Source organism: Littorina saxatilis, linkage group LG2 (assembly GCF_037325665.1).
Source record: "Littorina saxatilis isolate snail1 linkage group LG2, US_GU_Lsax_2.0, whole genome shotgun sequence".
NCBI lineage: Eukaryota > Metazoa > Mollusca > Gastropoda > Littorinimorpha > Littorinidae > Littorina > Littorina saxatilis.
In genome coordinates, this window is record NC_090246.1 from 88,790,614 (window position 1) to 88,816,587 (window position 25,974).

At 39.6% G+C, this 25,974-nt stretch overlaps 1 protein-coding gene across 5 annotated transcripts in view; it reads right to left on the minus strand.

The window, feature by feature from the left end:
• The window catches only part of LOC138960073 (protein pangolin, isoforms A/H/I/S-like), a 97,500-nt gene that overhangs the window by 51,520 nt on the left and 20,006 nt on the right, over nt 1–25,974 (minus strand). For 2 of the 5 annotated variants that reach the window (XM_070331803.1, XM_070331801.1), the window contains exons 1-2: nt 21,040–22,071; nt 20,826–20,895 (exon numbers count right to left, since the gene is read on the minus strand). In XM_070331803.1, coding sequence (XP_070187904.1) covers nt 20,826–20,895; nt 21,040–21,189 — 220 coding nt within the window. In that variant the 5' untranslated portion in view covers nt 21,190–22,071. Of the gene's footprint in view, nt 1–20,825; nt 20,896–21,039; nt 22,076–25,974 lie in introns of those variants that run through there. The other 3 variants (XM_070331798.1, XM_070331804.1, XM_070331799.1) reach the window with 3 other exon arrangements.

A 25,974-nucleotide genomic window follows, 5' to 3' on the forward strand; every position in this document is an offset into this window, starting at 1 on the left:
CCGACAAAAGGTCTCCACCCCTGGTGATATCGTCATACTTTGGAAAAGCACAGTCGATGGAAGAATGGCCATTCAGCTAGTATGGGGGACACTTTTTGATAGGAAAATGTCGCTTTAATAGAATGTGTTTAATTTTGTTTTAACAATACACGTCCAGAACCTCCCATTCATGGCTACAACACTTTCCAGTGCAATCACTCATACACAAATATTTCTGTTCCATCTCGATATTTAGCCTCTAGACGTTCATTACGTTATCACTCATCCACACAAATATTAATGTTCCATTGCGATATTTAGCATCATTACATTCTTTTCCCAATTTGATTAATAAGCCAATACACAAAATTCAATCATTTGCCTGTACAAAATTGACAAGCGGGTTAGTGAGAGTCCGGGCAGGTGTGGGGGTCAGCGCACACAACCACAGCAACGACAGACGTCGCCACCGCCTGAAATACGACCCCCTCACCGCCGGCGGCCCAACGACCCTTCATAGCCTCCCCCAACGACTCTGCAAAATTGAGCGCAGTGCTTGTGGCGGGTCTGCCACGGCGGTTGAGATGGCCGCTTCATGGCCCTAATCACCACCCGTGATTGCCCGCTGCAAACAATTCCTGTCGATTGCTGCTTCTTTTCGGGCCCGTTTTTACGACTGTCAACAGCAGGCGTCTTTCTGGCAGGTTTTACTGCTTGCTAGCGTACCCCTTGCCGTCACTGCACACCCGGGAGTGGTTCTAGTGCGTGATTCTGATGGTGGTCGGTGAGCTCGCCCCCCCCCCCCCCCCCCCCCCCCCCCCGAACACACACACACTCTCTATCCCTCTCTGACACCCCCCCCCCCACTCACTTTTTTTCTCACACATACGTGACAAAACTCTCTCTCTCTCTCTCTCTCTCTCTCTCTCTCTCTCTCTCTCTCCCACACCCACCCACACCCACACACACACACACACCTCCATTGTTCTTGAAAGTAATTACTCTTATTCTTCACTTTCCATGTGTCGACTGCAGTTGCGTGCACGCACGACTATTGTTAGAACCGGCATTTTAACCCCACACATTGTTTTCAGCTCTGGACTGAAAAGTGAAACAATAACCTTCCCCCCATTAATCTCTCGCTCTCCTACAGTTCCAAAAACAGTTTCCCAGTATCCTGGGACAAATAAAACACGCCAATCAATGCTCGTTGTCTACAGAAAGAGAAAGCAGGAGAGCAGAGGGAACATAGGCGGAAGGAGTCTTTTCCCTTTCCGACTGTTGTTCGCAAACTTCAAAAGTCTTGCTGGCACATTTAAATGAACTTCTATCAAGTCCAGCTCCTTTTCTCACATAAATCGGTCCGCTTCCCATGCTAAAGCTATACCCTTTGTCTACATGTCTAACCTCTAAAACTGCGGGATGCGGGAAAAGAAGGGGGGGGGGGGGGGGTAATGGAGGCGAGAGGGAAGCTGACTTCATTGAAATTATTTCCAAAGACTTCACTTCCATTGTCACTATCACATGGTAACATACTATGTTACTATTTAATAAGCATTAATTGTATTTTATTCAAAGCGGGATCTGCGACGCACGCAAAAAAACCAAACATTTTCTGTCAGTGCAATTAATTGCAATACACAATAAAAGATAGATGTGTAATTACATTAATCAGCAACAGGTTTCATACCTACTCGTTTTTACATATATACATTTATTTTTCGAGAGTATTTTTACCAGAAATTTTAAAGCAACAAATGAAAGCGAAAACGCTGAAAACTGCGCTCACACTCCGTGACTCGATAACATTGGACACTGAGGTCAAGTAGTGCTAGTCAAAATAGTGACAGCGATAGGTACGCCCCTATATAATATAATCGCCTACTCTTAATTCACCTTCCGTCTCCAAACACGTTTCCAGGAAGAGTCAAGTGTTACTTGCCAAATCGAGTGGGAAAACCGGCGAGAGCACAAAGTGCCGCAATTTACAAAGGATAAGCCGACATTTTTGTTAATTTGGGAAATGATTCTGTTAGTATTTTATTATTCTCTCTCTCTCTCTCTCTCTCTCTCTCTCTCTCTCTCTCTCTCTCTCTCTCTCTCTCTCTCTCTCTCTCTCTCTCTCTCTCTCTCTCTCTCTCTCTCTCTCTCTCTCTCTCTCTCTTCCTTCTTTATTCAGGTGCGGTCCTATGGAACTCACTGCCTATTTTTCTTAAACATAAAACAAACACAGACAGCTTCAAAAAAATGTATACGTACAGTATGTCGCACATAATGCAACTAAACATGTGCTGAATGGTTCAATTCATTTAAAATGTATGTGCATGTTAAACAAAATTATAACAAGAGGCGAAGCCATCAAGGCTCACGTAAGAAATCGACAAACAGTAACACAAACTCAATCACTCCGTCACACACGCACACACACACACACATACACACACACACACACACACACACACACACACAGAAAGAGCATAGGTGAAACTGTGCAAGAAAGCGAGACACTAGATCTAGATCTGTCTGTCTGCATGTAGCCTACTTACAGGGACACGACTGCCAACTAGTCTCGGCCCGCTCAAAATAATAATGACCGAGACTTTCAGTACTTCCTTCGCGTGACGTCTAACCCTCTTACGTCATAATGTGACGTCAATGTAATGTGACGTCTTCAAATGTTAGAGTTTCTACCACAGACATACACACGCACGCACGCACATACGCACGCACGCACAGACAGACAAAGTTACGATCGCATAGGCTACACTTACGTGAGCCAATAATATGCAGATCTAAATAAAGTTATGTTAAAAATTTGACACTTGGAAATTGTACTTAAAATGCAGCATGACAATTTATTTTTTAAATTTGTATCTGTATATATACAGTTCTAATGTATTAAGTTTGATGTGATAGTTCTTTGGTTATATTGTTTTCTGTTCTTGTTGACCCTATTATTAGGGCGAGGGCTGGATGTAAAAAAGCAATATTCTTGCTTATCTATTACCCTCGATAATAAAGATTTTGTCTTGTCTTGTCTTGTCTCTCTCTCTCAACCTAAAAAAATAACAGACAAAAAAGAGAGATTCCGATCCAATTTTTCCAGTCCCGAAATAAAAACATTTTACATTAATATTTTCACACTTAAGGTCATTTTTCTCTCCACTCTTGAATGTTATTCATTCTGTATAACTTTCTCTTCAAACCTAAATCATGCTTTACTCAATATTCCAGCGTGAACAAAAGCAATCTTACGACTATAGCAAGATAAATGTCGATAACAAAGGACGCTGTTTCTCAATTTCAGTAAATCCGTGTTTTCACAAAAGAAGTCCGACGGTAACGACGGTAACGATGGCAAAGTAGCCAAGACAATTAGTCTTCAGCAACAAGCAGCTAATACTGACCAGCACCGAGGCGAAAGTACACCAGAGAAAATTACGACTCCGAGGCGAAAGTACACCAGAGAAAATTACGACTCCGAGGCGAAAGTACACCAGAGAAAATTACGACTCCGAGGCGAAAGTACACCAGAGAAAATTACGACTCCGAGGCGAAAGTACACCAGAGAAAATTACGACTAACGACTAAGCACAGGCTAATTCCAATCAATAAGTGTTAATCAGTTAAACGGGCAGGGCGGGAGGCTGCAACAAAAAGCTGACCGCTGCTACAGGAAATGAAAGATGAAGAGAGAAAAGGGCAACAGCGGGCTGACCATCAAATCACGCTAAGCACGTGCAGTGTGAGAGACGCTAATCCTGCACAGTAACACCGGAGAAAAAGTCTACTAATGCTACAACTATAGAACTACCTCTACTCGTATCAAAGCTCGTGCAGCGTGAGAGACGCTAATGCTACACAGTAACACCAGAGAAGAAGTCCACTAATTCTACAACTATAGAACTACCTCTACTCGTATCAAAGCTCGTGCAACGTGAGAGACGCTAATGCTGCACAGTAACACTAAAGAAGTCTACTAATGCTACAACTTTAGAACTACCTCTACTCGTATACAACGCTGGTTCTGGCTTGTGAAGCTAATTCTTCATCTCTTGACCACACCCTCTTTAGTGTAGATGATAGTGTGTTGGCGTTTTGCCTTGATCCAAGATCTGCCTGTGCTTCATTCGTTTATGTGCAGAGGTGTTGGATTTATTTCCTTTAATAACTTTGCCGAAATTGCAAGAAACGTGTCGGCAATTTTTGGAAGCGTAAGTCCCAGCAGTCACCTTTCCCCACAGAAGTTAAGCAGGTCTGCAAAATGGCGGCAACAATTCCCTCGATTTATAATAAGTTCAGGCGTGTCGCCGACTGCCGTCGCCAAACGAACTCGCTGATAATTCTTTTTTTCTTCAGAGTAGCGTCCGTTTACTGCAAATCTATTTTTTTTTATGCAACGTTTCCACTTTTGTGATTGTTACAAAATATAACATGATACTAACATTGAAAGAATTTTAAGTTTTATTCCTTTTTAAGAAATGACACCGATTCGGTTTCGTCATGCAGTATTCCTGATCTATCTACTATATAATACTGGTAGGATTTTCGGTGGTTTTTCGATTCCTGTCACCAAACCGCGCGGATTTGTGCCTTCTCCTTCGGTTGCTATGCCAACGTGACCCAGGAAATCGATTCCGCTAGGTCCCGACTTCCAATTTTGTCCACGAACAAAGTTTGAAGAGGTTTGTCTCGCAAATTTGAGCAGACACAGTGAACTTTGACCTGAACTTTGACATCGCGGCGAAAGAGATCTGTGATTGGTTCTTCTTCAACTTTCGGTTCGACTAAACACGCGACCGCACCTCAGACGAACCTAGCTGTGTGTTTTATTTCTCTACCCCAGACGAACCTAAAATAATAAGAAGATAGATAGATCTGTTTATCTGTTAATGGAACTCCAAAATATTCCATAGATTTGTTTACTAAACAGTTCGAAACATTATCACCTGATAAGTCGCCGTATAACCTTATAGGTTCCAGCGACTAAATATTTTCCCCCGGTTCAACCATAGACATGTACGTCATCATGATCTCCCCTTAATTTGACCGTTATTTTGGCTGTCTTAGTGAAATGGTAAGATATATCTATGTTTTTTACATGTAAGTGTTCGGAAAAAATACAGTTATAGCAGCTATGTACAAAAATAAGCAGCATATGCTCTTTTCGCCAAAGTAAAGTCCTTTTTTCTTCTGGTTTCTTATATGTGTCACAGCACACCGCAAGCTTTTAGGCGAATAGCAAGTGAGTGGTATATATATATCATCAATTTTATAGTAGATAACGGTGTAAAATACTTACCATGTTCATGTCCGTTATACGTTTTCCATATTCCATATGTGTCATTTAATTGTGTGTTGCTTGATGCCATGTATGTATGTGTGTATGTGTGTGTGTGTGTGTGTACATGACTTTAAATAAGCATGGATGGATGTGTGCACTCGATTGTGTGTGTGAACCATGTATATATTTTCTGTTGTCAATGTTGTCAATTAGATATGTTATACTATGCGTTTGAATCATTAAGTATTTTAGACGTCATACTTTTTTTCGTATCTTCACGATGGCTTTTTACCCGTTTAAATTTTAATGCTTCCAACTTTCAAAGCGCTGCACGGCTGGGAAGAGATGCGCACTTTTATCACTGTTGTTCATGTAGACGTAATCATGGATTCATGCAAACGTCATACCTGCTGTATTTTATTTTGTTTGTTTGTATAGTCGCGTGCGGTCGCGCAGTCTTTTTGGTCAGTTCCGATTACCTCCCATTGATGCGAAAACCTATATGACTGTTTTTTGTTATTTTTCTCTCTGTTAATTCACCAGTGGCTATGTAACATGTGTTATACCTTATAGGTTCCAGCGACTAAATATTTTTCCCCGGTGCAACCATAGACATGTACGTCATCATGATCTCCCCTTAATTTGACCGTTATTTTGGCTGTCTTAGTGAAATGGTAAGATATATCTCTATGTTTTTTACATGTAAGTGTTCGGAAAAAATACAGTTATAGCAGTTATGTACAAAAATAAGCAGCATATGCTCTTTTCGCCAAAGTAAAGTCCTTTTTTCTTCTGGTTTCTTATATGTGTCACAGCACACCGCAAGCTTTTAGGCGAATAGCAAGTGAGTGGTATATATATATCATCAATTTTATAGTAGGTAACGGTGTAAATTACTTGCCATGTTCATGTCCATTATACGTTTTCCATATTCCATATGTGTCATTTAATTGTGTGTTGCTTGATGCCATGTATGTATGTATGTGTGTGTGTGTGTACATGACTTTAAATAAGCATGGATGGATGTGTGCACTCGATTGTGTGTGTGAACCATGTATATATTTTCTGTTGTCAATGTTGTCAATTAGATATGTTATACTATGCGTTTGAATCATTAAGTATTTTAGACGTCATACTTTTTTTCGTATCTTCACGATGGCTTTTTACCCGTTTAAATTTTAATGCTTCCAACTTTCAAAGCGCTGCACGGCTGGGAAGAGATGCGCACTTTTATCACTGTTGTTCATGTAGACGTAATCATGGATTCATGCAAACGTCATACCTGCTGTATTTTATTTTGTTTGTTTGTATAGTCGCGTGCGGTCGCGCAGTCTTTTTGGTCAGTTCCGATTACCTCCCATTGATGCGAAAACCTATATAAGAAGATAGATAGATCTGTTTATCTGTTAATGGAACTCCAAAATATTCCATAGATTTGTTTACTTAATTTTTAAAAGATAAGTTCGAAACATTATCACCTGATAAGTCGCCGTATAACCTTATAGGTTCCAGCGACTAAATATTTTCCCCCGGTGCAACCATAGACATGTACGTCATCATGATCTCCCCTTAATTTGACCGTTATTTTGGCTGTCTTAGTGAAATGGTAAGATATATCTCTATGTTTTTTACATGTAAGTGTTCGGAAAAAATACAGTTATAGCAGTTATGTACAAAAATAAGCAGCATATGCTCTTTTCGCCAAAGTAAAGTCCTTTTTTCTTCTGGTTTCTTATATGTGTCACAGCACACTGCAAGCTTTTAGGCGAATAGCAAGTGAGTGGTATATATATATCATCAATTTTATAGTAGGTAACGGTGTAAATTACTTGCCATGTTCATGTCCATTATACGTTTTCCATATTCCATATGTGTCATTTAATTGTGTGTTGCTTGATGCCATGTATGTATGTGTGTGTGTGTGTGTACATGACTTTAAATAAGCATGGATGTGTGCACTCGATTGTGTGTGTGAACCATGTATATATTTTCTGTTGTCAGTTACATATGTTATACTATGCGTTTGAATCATTAAGTATTTTACACGTCATACTTTTTTTCGTATCTTCACGATGGCTTTTTACCCGTTTAAATTTTAATGCTTCCAACTTTCAAAGCGCTGCACGGCTGGGAAGAGATGCGCACTTTTATCACTGTTGTTCATGTAGACGTAATCATGGATTCATGCAAACGCCATACCTGCTGTATTTTATTTTGTTTGTTTGTATAGTCGCGTGCGGTCGCGCAGTCTTTTTGGTCAGTTCCGATTACCTCCCATTGATGCGAAAACCTATATGACTGTTTTTTGTTATTTTTCTCTCTGTTAATTCACCAGTGGCTATGTAACATGTGTTACAGAATTGCACCGGTGTAAGGGTTAACATTTTATTTTTCACCAAGAGAATATAATTCATTATATGCGGGATAATGTGCGGGGGGGGGGGGGAGGGGTGCAAACAACATTTTCACAAGCACATAACCAACAAAATGACATCGCATGCGCAGCACACAAAGTGCGTAGCACGGGTACCACTAGTTAATATTAATAATAATAATAATAATACGAGAATTTATAACGCGCACATATCTCACCACAAGGCGACTCAAGGCGCACTCATGCACATTCTTTCGCATTAACAACTCATGCACACTCATATAATAACAATAATAACACGAATATTTGTAACGCGCACATGTCTCACCAACAGGCGACCCAAGGCGCACACACACTCATTCACACACACAGAGACTTAAAGTCATTAACACACACACACACACACCATCAACCATTAAATATGTAAATATGTACAGTTATTGCAGCGATAATAATGTCAGCCACAAGACTCTCTTCCCACAAACATTTTTGAAAGCATCGTAGATCGCCGACTCGGTTACAACAAAAATCTGTCGCCAATCACACTCTTAAGTTGTTAGCCACAATCAAACAATTCCATACACGTTTGTTCGTACCACTTTTAAGTTTAAATGTTCATTGTTTCTTTAAGTTGGTGAACCAGACTGAAACGAATTATTTCTGTGGATCTTAAAATTGCTTCAAACACAGTTGGAAATCACTGGACATTTTTGTAAAATTAAAACCCCTAAAGCAGATGCCAACTGACGACCATTGCACTTGTTTGGATTATTCGCGAGCAAACGCTTAAAATAACATCGTTTAAATCAAACACATCCACTGTTTCATTTTAATGCTATATTCTGCCTTGTGTCCATATTTTTTTTTTTAAAGATTTTACGCTACTGGCTAGCGTCGTGAAATTTCGATAAAAAAAAGTCAAATGGCGTCATCTCTATAATATGTAACTATGAAGCTATTCTGATGAACACGTGGGGGAATTCGGGGGCTGTGATTGGATGGGCTCTTCCCATTATCAAGGATAATGCTACGGAAGTCGGCCATTTTTCTCAATATCCAAAAGCATATTGAGAAAAATGGCCCACGCATGATTCCGGTTTACCCATCTGTACCACGGCGATGTTTCTATCGACAACAGCATACACTGACAACTTAAAAAGCTGTTTCAACAACTGTGTTGTGAAGTCGAATGCACTTGGAGTCAGTTTTTCTTCCAAAGTCAGAAAGCGTGTAGCGGTGTGCATGTCTGCGCGAACATGATGCGCGTAAGAAGTTTGTCTGCTATCAAAACCTGATATCAACGCATCGACGCAAAAACTGTCATTTTGTAAGTTTGGAACAACAAATCAAGGTCATAACAGCTATATAATCGCTATTGTGTTTTCAGCGAAGCAAAAGGGTCCGATATTTAGACTCGAACAAGTATAATACGACTCGTCTTCGACTCGTCGGCATTATACTTGTCTCGTCTAAATATCGGACCCTATTGCTACGCTGAAAACACAATAGCTGGTAGTACGCGGGAATATTACAATAATCTCTGCCAGGTAGGGTTTTATCGCACAGTGTTTTCCTTTAAAATGCATTCGAAAATTCTATTTTCTGAAAGTGAACGAACACCACAAAAACTTATATCCTCCATTTGGACATCAATGTGGCCAATGAAATCACTGGTACCAAGCCAGAGGTTTGTGTGTATTTAGTCGTACCAGGAGAACTAACTCGACACCATCCAAGCACGCCAGAACAGGAAACAAGAGAGAAAGCAGAAATGACGAGGGTAGAGAACAGGAAACAACCAGTGACCACCAGACCAGAAACACAAAACCCTCGCCCGCAGATCTGTGTACAGTGTTAAGTACACCATCTACCGTACACTGTACAGACCACACAGCGCAAGATCGTGGGTGGCGTAGTGGACCGGGAAGACTTGTTTTAATCTTCTAGTTCAGTTAGATTGTCAGTCCTCGCTGGACGAGATTCTTTTCCAATTTGTATTCAATCGTTTTCAACTAGCTTGATACCAGCAGCATTTTGAAAAGAAGCTTTCATTTTCCAACTTCCATATTTCCATGGATAACTATTGTTGGCGTCCTGACCCATCGTTGAGGCAAATCGTGTTTGTTCTTGTTTGTTTGCTTAACGCCCAGCCGACCCCATAGTTGAGGCAAATGACTAAAACAAACGGAACTCGATTTCTACTTCCACTTAATGCAGATGACAACGGTTGCCGATGAAATCAGAACTTTTGGTTATCTGGACACATAAGCACATGGTATTCAGAATAACTCCCGACCCCCCCAAGGAGTGTCCCGCCAGTGTTTCAGAAATTTGAGAAAAAAATTCCGGAGATCGTCTGCAAGCCCGAAATAAAGCCAGCCTCCAAGAAAATGAAGTCGTCCCCACAATTGAAGAATATCTGCTTAGATTAAGCCGCTACTCAAGCCTATGAATATATAGCATTATTATGATACAAAGCGTTTCTTTCTGTCGCCATAAAAATCTATCAAGAGGAATACATACTTTGTACGCCTGTGGCTTTGATGAAGTGGAACCATTCAAAGGCAGACGACATCAAGCGATACCTGCCTGCCCACGACTTTCTTTGATGTTCTTTACTTTCTTTTCTCCTGAATTATTCATCTTTTGCTTGGCGGCTGTTTCCCTTTTCACTCATCTTAACAGTGTGTAAGCATGCGCCTTGAACGCGAGCACACTCTGCGTGCGTCAGTCAATTCCATATATATTTACTTCATGACTTTCCTTTTTCAATAATATTGCATCAACTTTTGTTCACTTTTCGACAAAAACAGCATCAATTATTCATTAAGTATGAAAATAAAACAAATTTACTGAATTGTAATTTGTGTCTGGAAGCAAAACGGTTTAAATTCTGACACTTTTCCGTCGCCAATGCATGTTTTAAAATTAAAGATACATTTCTTCCCATGAAGAGACGCATGTGTACAAACAAAGGTCTGTTCATGTTTTTGCACAGGATTTATACCAAGACGGAGAGCATTGAGGTGATCCTCTCTCATGGACACATACTAAATATTAACGCTAAAAGCCTGGCGATTTCCTGCCAGAGTGGAATTAATCAAATGAATCAATTGTGCAGATTGACATGGGTGTCATTTACAAAGTTAATTCATTTAACTCCTAAAAAGTCAACCGCACGCAGAAAGCAGTCTGTTGATTTTTGGTGTGTGTATATCTCCAAGGAAAAGGACGCTCTTACATGTGAAAGCCCGGATAGACCTCACACATTGGGTTCTGAAATCTCCACGATTATTGACATTACTTAAATATAGCAAAATAAGGGTACTTTTTAGTACTGATTATGACTAACAAACACACACCAAAATCCTTTTCCTATGACTGTGCGATCCATGAAAAATTTTACATTTACAACTACAAGAGAAAAAAAACTCATTTCAGAGATGTGTGATGGTGAACATGATCGTACACCCAAGAAGGACGGTACCTTTACAGTGTCTTTAACTGTGAGGCCAACCTGCCGACAGCACGCCTCCTACAATAAAACACAAATTGTCCGTCCTCTGACAATGTCATGCCCTTGCGAGCCCCGTAAATTGAAATGAGTAGTGCTAGTTATTTGCACAGCAAAGGCAGCTAAAAATGGAGAGAGAGATGGGGTGACAGAGAAAGAGAGAGCGAGAGAATGAGAGAGAGAATAAGAGTGAGAGAGAGAGAAAGAGAGAAAGGGAGAGAGAGAAAGAGAGAGAGAAAGGGAGAGAGAGAGAAACGCACGATATATATTCCCAATAAAAGTAACCAACAACAGACAGAGAGGGGGGAGAGAGAGAGAGAGAGAGAGAGAGAGAGAGAGAGAGAGAGAGAGAGAGAGCAAGACTTTCTTTCTTTCTTTCTTTCTTTGGTGTTTAACGTCGTTTTCAACCATTCAAGGTTATATTGCGACGGAGCGAGCGAGCCACTCACACACACAATTAAATAGGGACCAACAGACAGAGAGAGAAGACAGACAGACAGACAGAGACGGAGAGAGGGAGGGACCGAGAGAATGAGACAGAGGGCAGGCAAGCCAGTAAAAGCTTGTGATTACGCTGGCAGCAGCCCCGGTGGCGACAATTGGCCGCAGCACTCTCAACAAATCAATAAACAACACAGTCACACAAAACATTTATTGCGAGGGGGGGGGGGGGGAGGGACATGGGGGTAGAGGGGTGAATGTATGCAGGAAACAATCAGGGCTGATCTCATCAGATCTGATACTACGGGGCAATCTTACCTATCCGCGATAAAGAAGTCAGCATTATTCAGTGTGAAAAAATTGCTTTGAACTGGTTTGATCTGATCGCGGGACAACCTTACCAATTCTGATGATATAAGAGATAACTTAAAACGTATAAGGCATCCTCCCTCTCACGCTTGCCATATTTAGCACGATCTGATCTGATATATCATGACATCACACGACAATCTAACCATTCACGTTATACTTATAGAAAGAAGCCAGTCTATTCGAGTTTGGAAAATTGATTGAGCTGCTTCGACGCCGTCGCGAGACAACCGGAACGCTTCTGATAATACAAGAAAAGGCAACAGACGATCTTCTTCTCACAATATTTTAAGTGCAACACAAGCTCTCTTGGCGGTGAAGTCTGAGGCTATGTATGAAAAACTCAAAAGTATCAGCGGCAGCTTGGGATGACGTTTCAGAACATGTGTAATAGTATCCACCAGACAGGAATAACACCTTCCTTCATAAACTAGCCTGATTTATTCCAATCGGATTCGATGCCATCTTAGGAGTATCCGGACAACCTTACAAATTCACGTTACAGAAGCCAGCAATAAAGTGATAAAAATAAAGCGTTGAGCTCGTTTGATCTGATCATGGGTCAAAGTTATCGATTCAGATTATATAAGAAAAAACGTCCATAACAGGGTGAACGTAAAAGGCGCCTCACTTGTCCTTTTATGTTTGCACCACAACTCAGCTGTAAAATCTGTCGCCGTCTAAGAAATAATTGCTGCTTCAGGTGAACGTGGGTGTGATATTTCAGAGTTTTATCAATACATCATATCCATATTTCCATTCAAAATTGAAACCAATACTCACTAGATTCTTTGTCTGTGGCACTCATGCTCCAGCTATACATATATAGATATTTCAATACAGCTCAATATAATCTTCGTAGGAATATGATCGTGATTGCGTATGCAATCTAGCTATATTTGAATAATTCTATTCGTACAAAAATCACCCGATTGCGTGTGTATGATATTAAAGTATATATATTATAGTATATATATTTTATCACAAGATTGAGATGACAAAATCTCTTATAAAAAAAACAAAAAATGCTGCTTTTTATGTGTTTGAAAAAGCCACGAGTTTGGTTCCGTCAGAAGAAAAAGATCTGTGGGCGGCGTGCGCAGTTAACGGCGTAATATCCCTGTCAGTGACACCAAGGCAATCACACATACATAACACAAGTATTACTTTAGTTCATAATTGTAATCTTCTCACTAATAAGCAGTCGGGATTCCTGCGTTATACGTGATGTGTTAAAGAGTGCTCGTACTGTTGGCGAAATGTTCAAAACTGGGACCGTCTGGTCACGCACAAAGAATATTTGACTGACGCCACAAAAACCAGGCTAACAGGTGGAAACAATTACAACCCAAAAAGCCGTCTCGTCCATTCTTGTCAAAAGAGACTTGAAATTGCACAAAACTTGTTTAACCCTGTCTGACGATCATACAGCAAGGTCATATATACGGACCGTTTTGGTAAATAGTAAAAATACAGAAATAGAAAAAGCAAACGGAAATACACACATTTTTTTTAAATCCTTCGAAAATGAAAGAGATGAGAAAAAAACGTTCAGCTGAATCTGATGCAATCTCTATAAGGTTGAAACAGCATTATCAAATTTGTGCGACAAGCTGCAGCTTAAGTTATGAAAGCTACGTTTGGCACTGGCGTGATCTGGTCGATTAGGTGGTAAACCCAGTCAACAATGACATCAATGTACATGGGTGCAACTGCTGGAAAATGAAAAAAATGAAAAGGTCGTGGTCCGGGGCCAGGGACCGTCAAGGCCCCGGCAGGCTGCAGGCCGGGGCAGCGCCCTTGCTGGGGGAATCTATTTCAGAACAAACAGGCTTTGCGGATATGCATAATATGAACAATCTTGTAAACCTGAAGGTATTTGTAACCACCCAGCCGAAAATGAATTTTAGCATTTTATGAGGGGCTATTTGAGCCTCTCCTGGTTTTAAAACTGAAAACAGCAACAACAAAATTTGGGGGGGAAGGATGCACAACTTGAAAAACCTCTATACTTGAAGGTGTTTGGTTGCATCACTCTTGCTAGAGGGTCTACAAAAAACAAGATCAACACATTTGAAGAAGGGTTTTAGAAGCTTCTCCTTGCTAACAAACTTAAAATTGGAGATGCCCAAATTAAAAAATCTTGTAAACTTGAAGGTGCTGTCACCACATTTCACTATTTGCAACACAAGCCTTGTGTTGTGACCGTAAAATTGTTTTTGCCATGCAAAAATGCTTTTGTTGAGTGCCCCTTCCTTTCCATACTAAGTAAGTTAACAAAGAAATAGACTCTGGTAAGATCATTTTTTTCAGCTATTCGAAGAAATTATCACCCCCTTTTAAATAATAACTAACACATATAACACAAAGGATGACATGCTGTGTTCTATCCACGACTTCCAAAAGCCTATTGGTGAAGAAATAGCCCGCCAATGAAATATATATCACCAGAAGAAATATGAAACAGATACTTTGATTCTTAGTAATGAATCTTAATATATAATACACACACACACATCCGGTCAGCAACTACCACTTTCCAATAAGACTGGCACAAAAATTGTGTTACAATAACAGCTCAAACAGTTACTAACAGCTCAAATAGTTACTAAGTGGATCATTATATGTGCATGTGGATGGTTTTTATTAAAAAAAAAATTTTTTATTTGTTATTGTCAATGCTGATAATTCCTTTTTACATTTAGGCAAGTATTGACTAAATGTTTTAACATAGAGGGGGGAATCGAGACGAGGGTCGTGGTGTATGTGTGTGTGTGTGTGTGTGTGTGTGTGTGTCTGTCTGTCTGTGTGTGTGTGTAGAGCGATTCAGACTAAACTACTGGGCAGATCTTTATGAAATTTGACATGAGAGTTCCTGGGTATGATACCCTCGGACGTTTTTTTCATTTTTTCGATAAATACCTTTGATGACGAAATATCCGGCTTTTTGTAAAAGTTGAGGCGGCACTGTCACACCCTCATTTTTCCATTAAATTGATTGAAATTTTGGCAAAGCAATCTTCGACGAAGGCCGGGGTTTGGTATTGCATTTCAGCTTGGTGGCTTAAAAACTAATGAGTGAGTTTTGTCATTAAAAATCGGAAACTTGTAATTAAAATTATTTTTTTTATTAAACGATCCAAAAACAATTTCATCTTATTCTTCGTCATTTTCTGATTCCAAAAGCATATACATATGTTATATTTGGATTAAAAACAAGCTCTGAAAATTAAAAATATAAAGAATATGATCAAAATTAAATTTCCGAAATCGTTTTAAAAACTATTTCATCTTATTCCTTGTCGGTTCCTGATTCCAAAAACATATAGATATGATATGTTTGGATTAAAAACACGCTCAGAAAGTTAAAACGAAGAGAGGTACAGTAAAGCGTGCTATGAAGCACAGCGCAATCGCTACCGCGCCAAACAGGCTCGTCACTTTCACTGCCTTTTGCACTAGCGGCGGACTACGTTCAGTTTCATTCTGTGAGTTCCACAGCTTGACTAAATGTAGTAATTTCGCCTTACGCGACTTGTTCATCTTGCGGCTTACTAAGTTTCGGGATTTTTTGGCAGCAAAAAACAATCATTAGTATCTTCTCGTTTTACCCTACATAACAGAAATAAAAGTTTTCTCCATATTTTTTTGTATCCGCTCCAAAGTTTTAAAAGTTACTTTGTTAGGTAGTTTCAAAAATAATATTCTTTAATAAGCAAATGGAACTGTATTTAACTTTAATTGTGATGTTTTTAGTTTCCAACTGTCAACTAGTGCAAGATTTAAGACACCACATGGCATAATGGAGTGTCTGTCTGCTGATATTTGTGTTGATATAGAGATCTACAACAATACTGGCTACTATCTCATTGAATGATTCTTTGTAAAGCAAAGATTTAATTAACCCTTCTTCAAATGTTTGTGTGCTTTTTTTTCTTTCTAGTGTCTGTCTCTTACAAAGAGTAAGAACTCGTGGGCACTTACGGCCAAGGTGCGGACAGGTTTTTCTCCCAGACCATTGCTTCTACTTCAACCAAACTTTATCTTTAATGTTTACTTCACCAATCTGTATTAATATTCTTTAATGTCATCACAAAATGGGAAATAAAAACATTTTGATTTTCAGATTAGGAAGGATTTGCTCCGACGACAAGAAAAAAAAGAGTTTTCTTCTGCCCTCGTTAAATCTTTAAAATCATGTAAAAAAAAAAATGTCAACATACTTACTTTCCATATTTATCTTCAGAACTCTGTATTTGAAATTCGAAACCAAACAACTGTTCCAAAACAAGTAGTGATTTACAACAGTTTCCATGGCAGCAAACCATGAAGATGGGAAAACTGTAGAGAGTAATTTTAGACTGGCAAGCCTCTGGACGTTTCCTTAGAAGTAAGAGCATAAAAGAAATTTACTGCCGTAATTTGCCTATAAAAACAGCTCTCAACACACAAGCAACGAATGAACTGCATACTAGATGCCAGTAACCTGATATTGTAAGAAGTGCAGAAAACAAATTTGTTGACCCAAATTCTACATTTTCAAAACTCTGGTGCTTCCTTTTATCTTATTCTTATGAATAAAAATGATCAAGTTACATACCAAATGAAATTGAAAGATCTTTTAATTTTTCTGTTTTTATGTGTGGAATAGTTCTCTACTGGGGTTGTCCGTATAATCTAAAAGTAAAAGTAAAAATATGTTGAAAGTAACCTAAGAATATTATCAACATTTTGCTCAATTTACTGCCTTTGAATTTGATATATATATATTATTTCATTTACACAACTTGTACAGCAACTGTGCATAACAAATTTTATAAAATTATGCATTAAACAAACCTTTTGTAATTCTGTATAGACTTCCATTAGGCCTAAAAAAAAAATTGGTGTGGTTACGGTAACCCGACCTACCCTATTTTTAGGGGCCGATCCTATAACTTTTTATTACATTTGTCAACAAAAAAACAAAAAAACAAAAAAAAACGAGTGCAAAAAACGCAATGAAAGCGAAAGCGCCCGAGTCGCACACTTATTTCCCTGTCAAGTAGGTTTAATTTGTACACATTAGAAAAAAAAGTTAAAAAAAAAAAAAGTGATTGCCTACCTACCTACCCTATTTTTTTTGGCAATGTTACCGTAACCACACCTTTTTTTTTTTTTGGCCTTAATCACAAAATGCTCAATCATATACCTCAGAGTTTGTGTCCAGTGTACACTTGATGATGAAAGAGTTTCAAGAGTCTTAATCAAACCGGATGCTGAGCAAATTATAAGGCTTGCCAGTTCCACACATATTCTATCTTAACATGTTCACGATTGTAACTGCATGGAGATTATTCCTATCTTATTTGTTTAGATACTCTATTTTATCCCTCTTTAATAGTTTTATAGTAATACTGTATAATGCTTGTTGTCTAAAACATACTCAGCAAAGTAATGCGGGAAAGTTAAAACTACTAAACTATTATTAACGAATGAAAACAAAGAAATACATGAAATACAAATTCATTCAAAAGGACAGTAGATGCATTTTGATAAACATACATATATTTCACGTGGAGGTATGCACTTCGAGTTGGAAATAATTCTGCTACAAGTAATCTATAACATGTACTGAACAGCTTAGTTTCCGCATTTAAGAAATTTTATAATAAGAATACTGTAATAAGGGTATTGAAATGACGTAAATCTGAGTCTACACCTCAAAAAATAAACACAATTCATTGAGAGAGAAAATACTGCTTTTGAACATCCGTCAGTATTTTTGAATTTAAAGAAAAGCAACTCAAAAGTAAAAAGCGCACCTCGCAAAAGGAAACCTAGACGACTTTTGTTTAGAAGTCAGGTACATGTTTACTGCACTTATTGCTAAAGTCTGTTGTTGAACAATGCATCCATGTAACCACTTCAAGAAACTCTAGCACAAATAGCAAAAGCAAAAAACTTCTACATGTTGGTAACTTTCTTTCGTGTTTTTTTTCTATTTCAAGTATCTCTCCCTTTAGCTTTAACATTCAGAACGATAGATACTGCATGTAATTTGTAAACTTTTTTCAATTTCAAATAGCTGCAGTTATGAGTGTTCGTCCTTTTGCACACAAGGAAGATAAGCTCCGGTTTTTGCTTGAAAGTGCAGATTCCTTTTCTCTTTTCTGCCCAGTTACGCTAACACATTATTTCTCATTTAAAAACTTCAATTTTTCTGATTTCAATTTACTTTTTCCTTTCAAAATCATATGTTAAGAATTCTTGAATGTGGATTAAATGTGATAGTTTACTTATATTCAAAACGAAAGACTGTGGGGGCAAAACAACACTTTTGGGGTGTAATGTTGTGCAAACTGCAATATATCCACTACAACGCCAAATACAGCTTCACATCTCAGTCTCTGAACAGAAATAAACGCAGTCTTTCAAGAATCAAGTGTTGGATATATATATCAATTGCAACAATTATGTCCAAGAGAATAAAACCAAATATTCCTTTATATACATATTTTTGTTTTTTACACTTGGAATCATAGGACACCCACTTTAATGATTAGCATCTAATGGGAGAGGCAACTAAGTATTGTAATGAAGACACACAATGTGTTTATTAAACACATCATGAGTCTTCATTCAGACTCTCAAAACCAACCTGCACTCAACAACTGCCATACCACTGAACCCTAGAGCCATGGAAATAAATGTCCAATCTGATGAAACACTTCAACCCAAACGAAAGAAACTAGTACATCTTAATGTTTTGATGACAAATATTTTTCTATGAATGAAAAACAAGTACATTTCACGGTTAATTACATCAATGAATAAACACAGTTTTCCTGAACGGCGCAGCGATACCAACAGCTCTGTAGTGAAATTAAGATGTTTAACTGCAGAGCTAGTAAATTTCAGTTTTCATTGGAAGTGATAATTTTTGCTCTACCCATAATACTTTAAGTTTTCTTTACTTCAACTGCGTTTTGAACTCCTCTCTCTCTCTGAAGTCTGCTCATATTATTACTACAAAACTGTAAAAATCGTAAATTATGCATGTTAGAACATTGAACACAAAATTGTCATTAAACATGTGCACTGCACCTGAATCGCACTCAAGACTAAGATATTGTTTTCACTCATCCATACATGTAACTGTAAAAATAAGTGAAGCATACAGTTTCACAAAATGTTTTCATTCTTTTTCATCAGTACCCGAGTCTTCCTTTCTGCTTTTCCCTATCGCCTTTTTAACCTTTTATTTTTAACGCAAATTCAACAGAGTTTGTACCTATTTTATACAACCAGAACCGTGTTGCGAGTGATCAATTAATGAGTTTTCACTCTCTGATGTACCGTTTCTTAAACTTAAGTCGCAATTTCAAGGCGAGACGTTGCAATAAATTCTTCCTTCCTGGCCTTCTCTCTTTCTCCCTCTTTCCGATGAGATCACCAAACGTGCGAATCAACAACAGTTTCACGTCTCAAGCCAAAAACATCAAAAGAGGAACTTCAAAGAAGCGTGGGGCTGAGAGGGGAGGGGCCAACGGAGAGGCCTAATGCCAAGAAGTACAGGGGAGCAAACTTTCAAGAAATTGTCAGTCTCAATATCTTTCTTGCCTTTTACTGCTGTGCCCCAAAAGCAAGGCAAAGCCCGCACAGAAGAAGTTGGAAGAAATTAAAAACATGGCGTTATCTTCAGTAAAACTGCAGAAAATAAAACTTCAAGTACTATTCATTTCTCCTTTGAACTCTGTTAAGTAGATTATGTTACAATTGCATAGATAAGACAAATGGGCTCTTTTAAGTTTTACCACTGACAAAAATGATTTCAGAATCACCACTATTTGATTTCAGGCCTGGAGTGTGGGGTTCCCACACAGTAAAGAATCAGGGGGCTGTTTTAGTTTAGCAAGAATATTTCCTGGTTAAGTCTTAACTATGATATTAATACATGTAGTATCAAAATACCACTCTTTTGCTTTTCTTCACAGAATAATCCGATGCAAGCAAACGTTATAGGCTAAATCAAAATAAACCCAAGTCTCAGTACTAACTACAGGTACACAAAAATATTCAGTTGATAGGGGACAAAACAGAATTCAGTGAGAACTTGTCTGCAGTTTTGAAAACAACGATTATTTCACAGGTATGACATTGACTGAGAATAGTGAGATAGAACTTAAAACATCTCATGAGTGAGAAAAGACTGAAAACTGAGAAAATATGCTTTGGAAACTCACAATTTATAAATGTGTGCCTTCACAGAAATGTTTGTTTACAAAACCTTTTAAAAAAATCCATCTATAGTACCTGCGCTACTAAGTACCAACAAGGACTACAACATCAAAACTGAAATAAACAAATACTTTTTGAGTACAGAATCTCAATCAGCACATGAAAGAAAACAGAAATAAACACCAGAAATCTGTATAAATTTCAGTGCTCTGGTTCAAGATGTTCTAAAGCGGGCCATTCCCTTTGAAGTGTGTGGGCAGTTTTTGAGCCAGGGCAGGGAAAGCGCGAGAGAGAGAGAGAGAGCGGGGGAGTGTTGGAGAGTAGCGTTGGGGCGCGGAGTGGCCACTCCATTGTCCCGGACAAAGGGCGCGCAACGCACAGCACACACAGCCACTGCATACTTCCACACATCAAAGAGACCCAGCCGACATACCTCAGCAGCGTGCAACAACACACCAAACACAACACGTTCTCTCTCATTCCCCCCTTCAATGAAAATGTGTACAGAAATCGAACCGAATGCTGACATTATGGGGAAGAAAGATCTAGAGAACGGCTTTCAAGTCATACAAAGTGTGGGTCAGCTAGGAGTGCTACAAAGCAAAGGCCAACACAACACGCTCCACTGCCTCTCGGAAACCTACCATCGTCCACTCGTGTGCCGCTCCCTTTCTCCGATCCAGCATAATTTCCTTGTATGGACGAATTTTTACCCTGAAACAAAACGAAAAACCTTTATTTAGCGATAGAAATGAAACAGAAAGAAAGCGCGAGCGCCGGAGCTCAGTAAATCGGACCCGCATGACCTCGAAAAAGATCAAAGGCTCGGCATTTGTTTGAAGAGAGCCGTGCACTCACCTCCTCCGACTCTGTGACTAAACCCAACTTTTCCTCCGAAAGATTTTCCGATGAACGTTTCTCCTCGTCCTTATTCCCCTCGTCGTTGTACACTTTGACTTCATCTGTAGAATAAAAATCCTCTGAGCCGCCTGAACTCATATGCGGCATGGTCAAAAGTTCTCCACTGTGATCTAATTTTTACACAGGAACCCTCGACACACGTTTTGAATCCGCCATGAATACACTAGGCAAAGGCAATCTCATCACAACCAATTACAGCCGCCGTACTCGTTCGCCTCTGGGTAAGCGGCCAATCAAATCGCTCGTTACAGCTTCACTTAGTCATGCGCTTGTGCTCGATTTAGCAACACTGCGAATGTTGTTCTCTCGACGTGTGCAAGTCTGTTGCATATTCCGACGCTTTCAAACAACTGAAGGCAATGATATCAGAAAGTAAGCCAGCGGAATCACAATAGGTTGCGACAGAATAAACAACAGCGCCGATCTCCCGGAGCCTGTGGGTGAATTTCCATCGCAGCGAGAGCAACACACACTGAAGCTTTCACACACTTTCTCTTCGCCGCCGCAACTCGCTCTCTCGCGCACACACACACTGCTGAGATGAGAACACGGCGTGCTTGCTATGCCTTTGGAGCGCTGTCTGTCCGCTCCCTCTTGACGAATATTCCGCACCAGCAAAACCATCCAACTCGTCAATAACTTGTAGAGAAAGCTCAGATCCAGAGAGAGAGAGAGGCAAAAGATTAAATTATGACCACAGCCCGGAGTCGGCGTGCACTCTATGTCAGGAACAAAGCAGAAGTGACCGCGCTGCGCTGTCGCCAGCAACACTCTTGTTATGCGTCTGAATTAGATGTTTTCAGCCCGTTCCCTTTGATCTCGCCGCCGATCTACAATCTCAACCATCTAGCAGGCAGTGGCGTGGTGGAAAAGGTCAAGAGGCGAACTGGCGGGAATGCCGCTTTTTGACGGTTGCACAGGCATATTAGCACCGCTGAATCAGTCTGTAGAGCTACACTAATGATATTTCCATAAAAGTAATTTGTTTGGGCTTCGTGGAGGCTAGAGACTCGTATAAATTTACTTCGTTTTCCAGCGCGCGGCGGTCTCTTTGATCTGTCGGAACGCCTTTGTGCTACCTTATATGGCAGTGGGGTTGGCGCAGTGAGAGGGGTTTTGTTTACACTCCATTTCTTTTCAAGTCGGTCGCCGTCTTAACAGATGTGCTGCGTTTTAATGCGTGTCTGAAATCCATCACAGTAATTAAGTCTTTTAAACTAATTTAAAATACGATTAATCTTGTGCCTGAATGCCCGGTCAGCGAACAGTGTGGCAGAGGCCACCGAGGACTTTCTGACGGGTACAACCTGTCGTGCGGGTGTTGGTGGAGAAGGACACAATACCGCGGGTATCAAGTTCAACTCGTTTATTTCACAAAGTTTTACAGGGTTATACTGATATCTATTTTCGAAGGCCTTTGGGTTGTCGGCGCCTTCAAAGAAGACAGGTGGACTCAGTCAGTCAGTCTCTCTCTCTCTCTCTCTGCTCCTTTGAACTATTCCATTTCCGTTTTCCATTCGAGTCGTTTGATGTTCTCGCGGTTTTCCCCCCACTGCAGCGAGCACAGGGAAGATGCAACTCTTGACAACTTTCACTTACATGTTATTACTCATCTTTGACAGACGTAATCTTACACAACTCTTGGGGAACTGTCGGGGGGGGGGGGGGGGAGTAATTTCAAGTTCCTGGCTTCGAGTGTTTCCAAGAAGTTGCAAAATGATACAGAATTACAAGTTATTTACAAAGTGTTCTCTACTTAGGCAAAGCAGTGTTGTATGGCATTCCGTTTGTCATAATTATATGGATACTTTTTCATGTTTTTTTCACCAGTTTTAGCTAAGTGTTGTAGCGCTTTTCTGCAACTAACAGGACACTTACCTGAGATCTCTCTCTCTCTCTCTCTCTCTCTCTCTCTCTCTCTCTCTCTCTCTCTCTCTCTCTCTCTCTCTCTCTCTCTCTCTCTCTCTCTCTCTCTCTCTCTCTCTCTCTCTCTAAAATATTTGTGGTCTGCAGATTGATTGGTTTTATGAGTGTGTGTTAACTGTTGGATCAGTATTTTCCTTTGTGTGTACATACTATACCTTGCTTTTTACCCTTAGTCTTAGATATTTGTGTTTACCTATGCATGGCTTTCCGTGTCGGTGTGTTTGTTTGTTCGTACTCATAAACTAGTTTGCTATGTTTTGGTTGTTATTAATGTTTTGTTCATTCGTCCTTTTACCCCTTTTATGAATGATGCAGAAATTGTTGTTTTACCTTGTCTATAAGGCTTTTATTAGCTAATGACAATAAAGTGTCAAAGCGTCTCTCTCTCTCTCTCTCTCTCTCTCTCTCTCTCTCTCTCTCTCTCTCTCTCTCTCTCTCTCTCTCTCTCTCTCTCTCTCGTATTCATATTCGTATATATATATATATATGTTTTCTCTCTGTATGAGCTGTGCAATCAGTGAGTGGGTGACAAGAGTCCGATTGACAAACACCGCTAAGCTAGAGGTGCTGAAAAAGTTCAAACAAAAACCTTGTACAAGAGTATAAAGAAGGGAAATTACAGAGCGACCCGAAGGTGTGAAGTTAAATCAATCAATGTTTTCACTATGACGACCACTTAGTGAAATTGCTTTTCTCTAGATGTTCTTGACAAGATACTGCATAGACTGTACGCTGCTCCTCCGCTTCCGTCAGTACTCAGGAAATTGCCTTATACATAAGTGCAACTATTATTATAATCAGGGTCATTCAATTAATTAGACACCGTCTGGAACTTTCGCCGGCTAATCAGTGTCTTGTCTCAGTGTCCATCTATCTTTATTTTAGTGTGATTGCTTTCATCGAAACACACAGAAAGCATTGTACTTTACTGTTTTTTGTTTGTTGGTGGTGGTGGTGGTTTCTTTGTTGTTGTTTTTCTGTTTGTTTGTTGTTTTCTTCTTCTTCTTTTTTGTTTACAGTGACTTATTGTTACAGGTTACTTCAGATATGTTATGTATCATCTAGTTATTGCAGCTCAGGTTTCGCGCGTTTGCATTTCTTTTCCTCAGCCTTCGAACGTCACTCCGACTCACTTGATATATTTAAAGATACCTCCCTTCACGTGTAAACTATTATGTGTACCAACACAGATGGTTTTAACAAGCTTTCAGTGATTGAAGAATTTCAAATACAAGTAGCAATACCGCATACATGTCAGTAATTAAATCAAAGGACCACAACAAGCCACCCTTACTGTTACATGCGTGCTAGTTAAGATAGTATGAAGGAAGCTTTACCAACATGGATCTGCTCAGGTCTTTACGACGGATAGAGCAGCTTTGGACACATGCCAAGAATCAACGACGGCTTTCATGGCCTAGTTGCCATTTGTTTAATTAATTAATTTTGTACATTGACCTTAGTTACGAAATAGTTCATTTAAAAAAAAACGGACAAATTTCCATTTTGTACCAAAAACAGCCAGGTTCTAGATTGTTGGTATAGTCTGAGTGATCGACAAGAAGAAGAAGAAGATTGTTGGTATATGTCCAAGTGGAAGAATGCTACGGCGTAGTACCATATATACAATCCTGGACGGATCTGCAGCGATTTACAGGATTGGGAAATAGGGTAATTTTAAAGCAGTACATCTATGACCAATGAGTATTTTCTTTGTGCAACTGAGTTTGGACAGACAATGTTATATTTTTATTTTTGCCAAGTGTCTTGCGCAGCTAATTATCGTCAATCAGACATACTTGAAAGTCAACTGCAAAAGAGAACAACCACCAAGCATAAATGAAACTTCTTCGCGAAAAAACAAGCTAGATATCAGTATGAAACAAAAAGTGCTTCATTCTGCGAGCCCTTCAGCTATTACAAATTCAAATATCTATAGATTGGCAGCAGTTTTCCGGTGTAACAATCTCAGTTTTCGCCTGGGCCCAGCTTCCGCATTCGATATACAGGGTGACACAAAAAAAACAGAGCCCACCAAAAGTTTAATATTTTCTGAAATAATCAGCCGATTCTTTTATTTTTTCAGGTGAGCCAAGCTGAAATGATGTTCTAACAGCCCACCAAGTTTGAGCTTCAAGATGTCATGGACAACGGAGCATAAGACATTTATAGTCGAGGCCTATTTTCGGTCGAATTCTATCCAGACTGGTCAGCCGCAGATGTGGGATCGCTCTTACAGCTGCTGTTATTGCTGCCTTAAGATCAGGGATGGTCTGGGGGTTGTTGCCATATACCCTGTCCTTGAGGTACCCCCACAGATAAAAATCTGGGGGGTTCAAGTCCGGTGAATAGGGGGACCACTCTGGGTCACATCTGCGGCTGACCAGTCTGGATAGAATTCGACCGAAAATAGGCCTCGACTATAAATGTCTTATGCTCCGTTGTCCATGACATCTTGAAGCTCAAACTTGGTGGGCTGTTAGAACATCATTTCAGCTTGGCTCACCTGAAAAAATAAAAGAATCGGCTGATTATTTCAGAAAATATTAAACTTTTGGTGGGATAGATCTGTTTTTTTGGTGTCACCCTGTAGTATATACTCCAGAATGAAGTGTTGCTTCCCGGTGTAACACGAAATGTTTACTCCACGAAAAATTTACTCCGGAGTAAATATTTCGTACGAAATTCTTACTCCGAGTACACTTTTCGTACGAGAAAAGAACTCCCCAAGGCACGAAAAAATGACTCCCTCCACGAAATTTTTACTCCCCATTTTTTTTACTTCCAGTAAAAATCTCGTACGCAAAAATGGGATGCGGGCGAAGGGATAATGCCAATAAGTGATCTCGCGCACACGAATGTCGCGCTACACTCCTTCCACCCCTTCCACCACCAAGACAACAGGGGACAAGGGAGTAAACATTTCGTACACCTGGCATGGGAAGT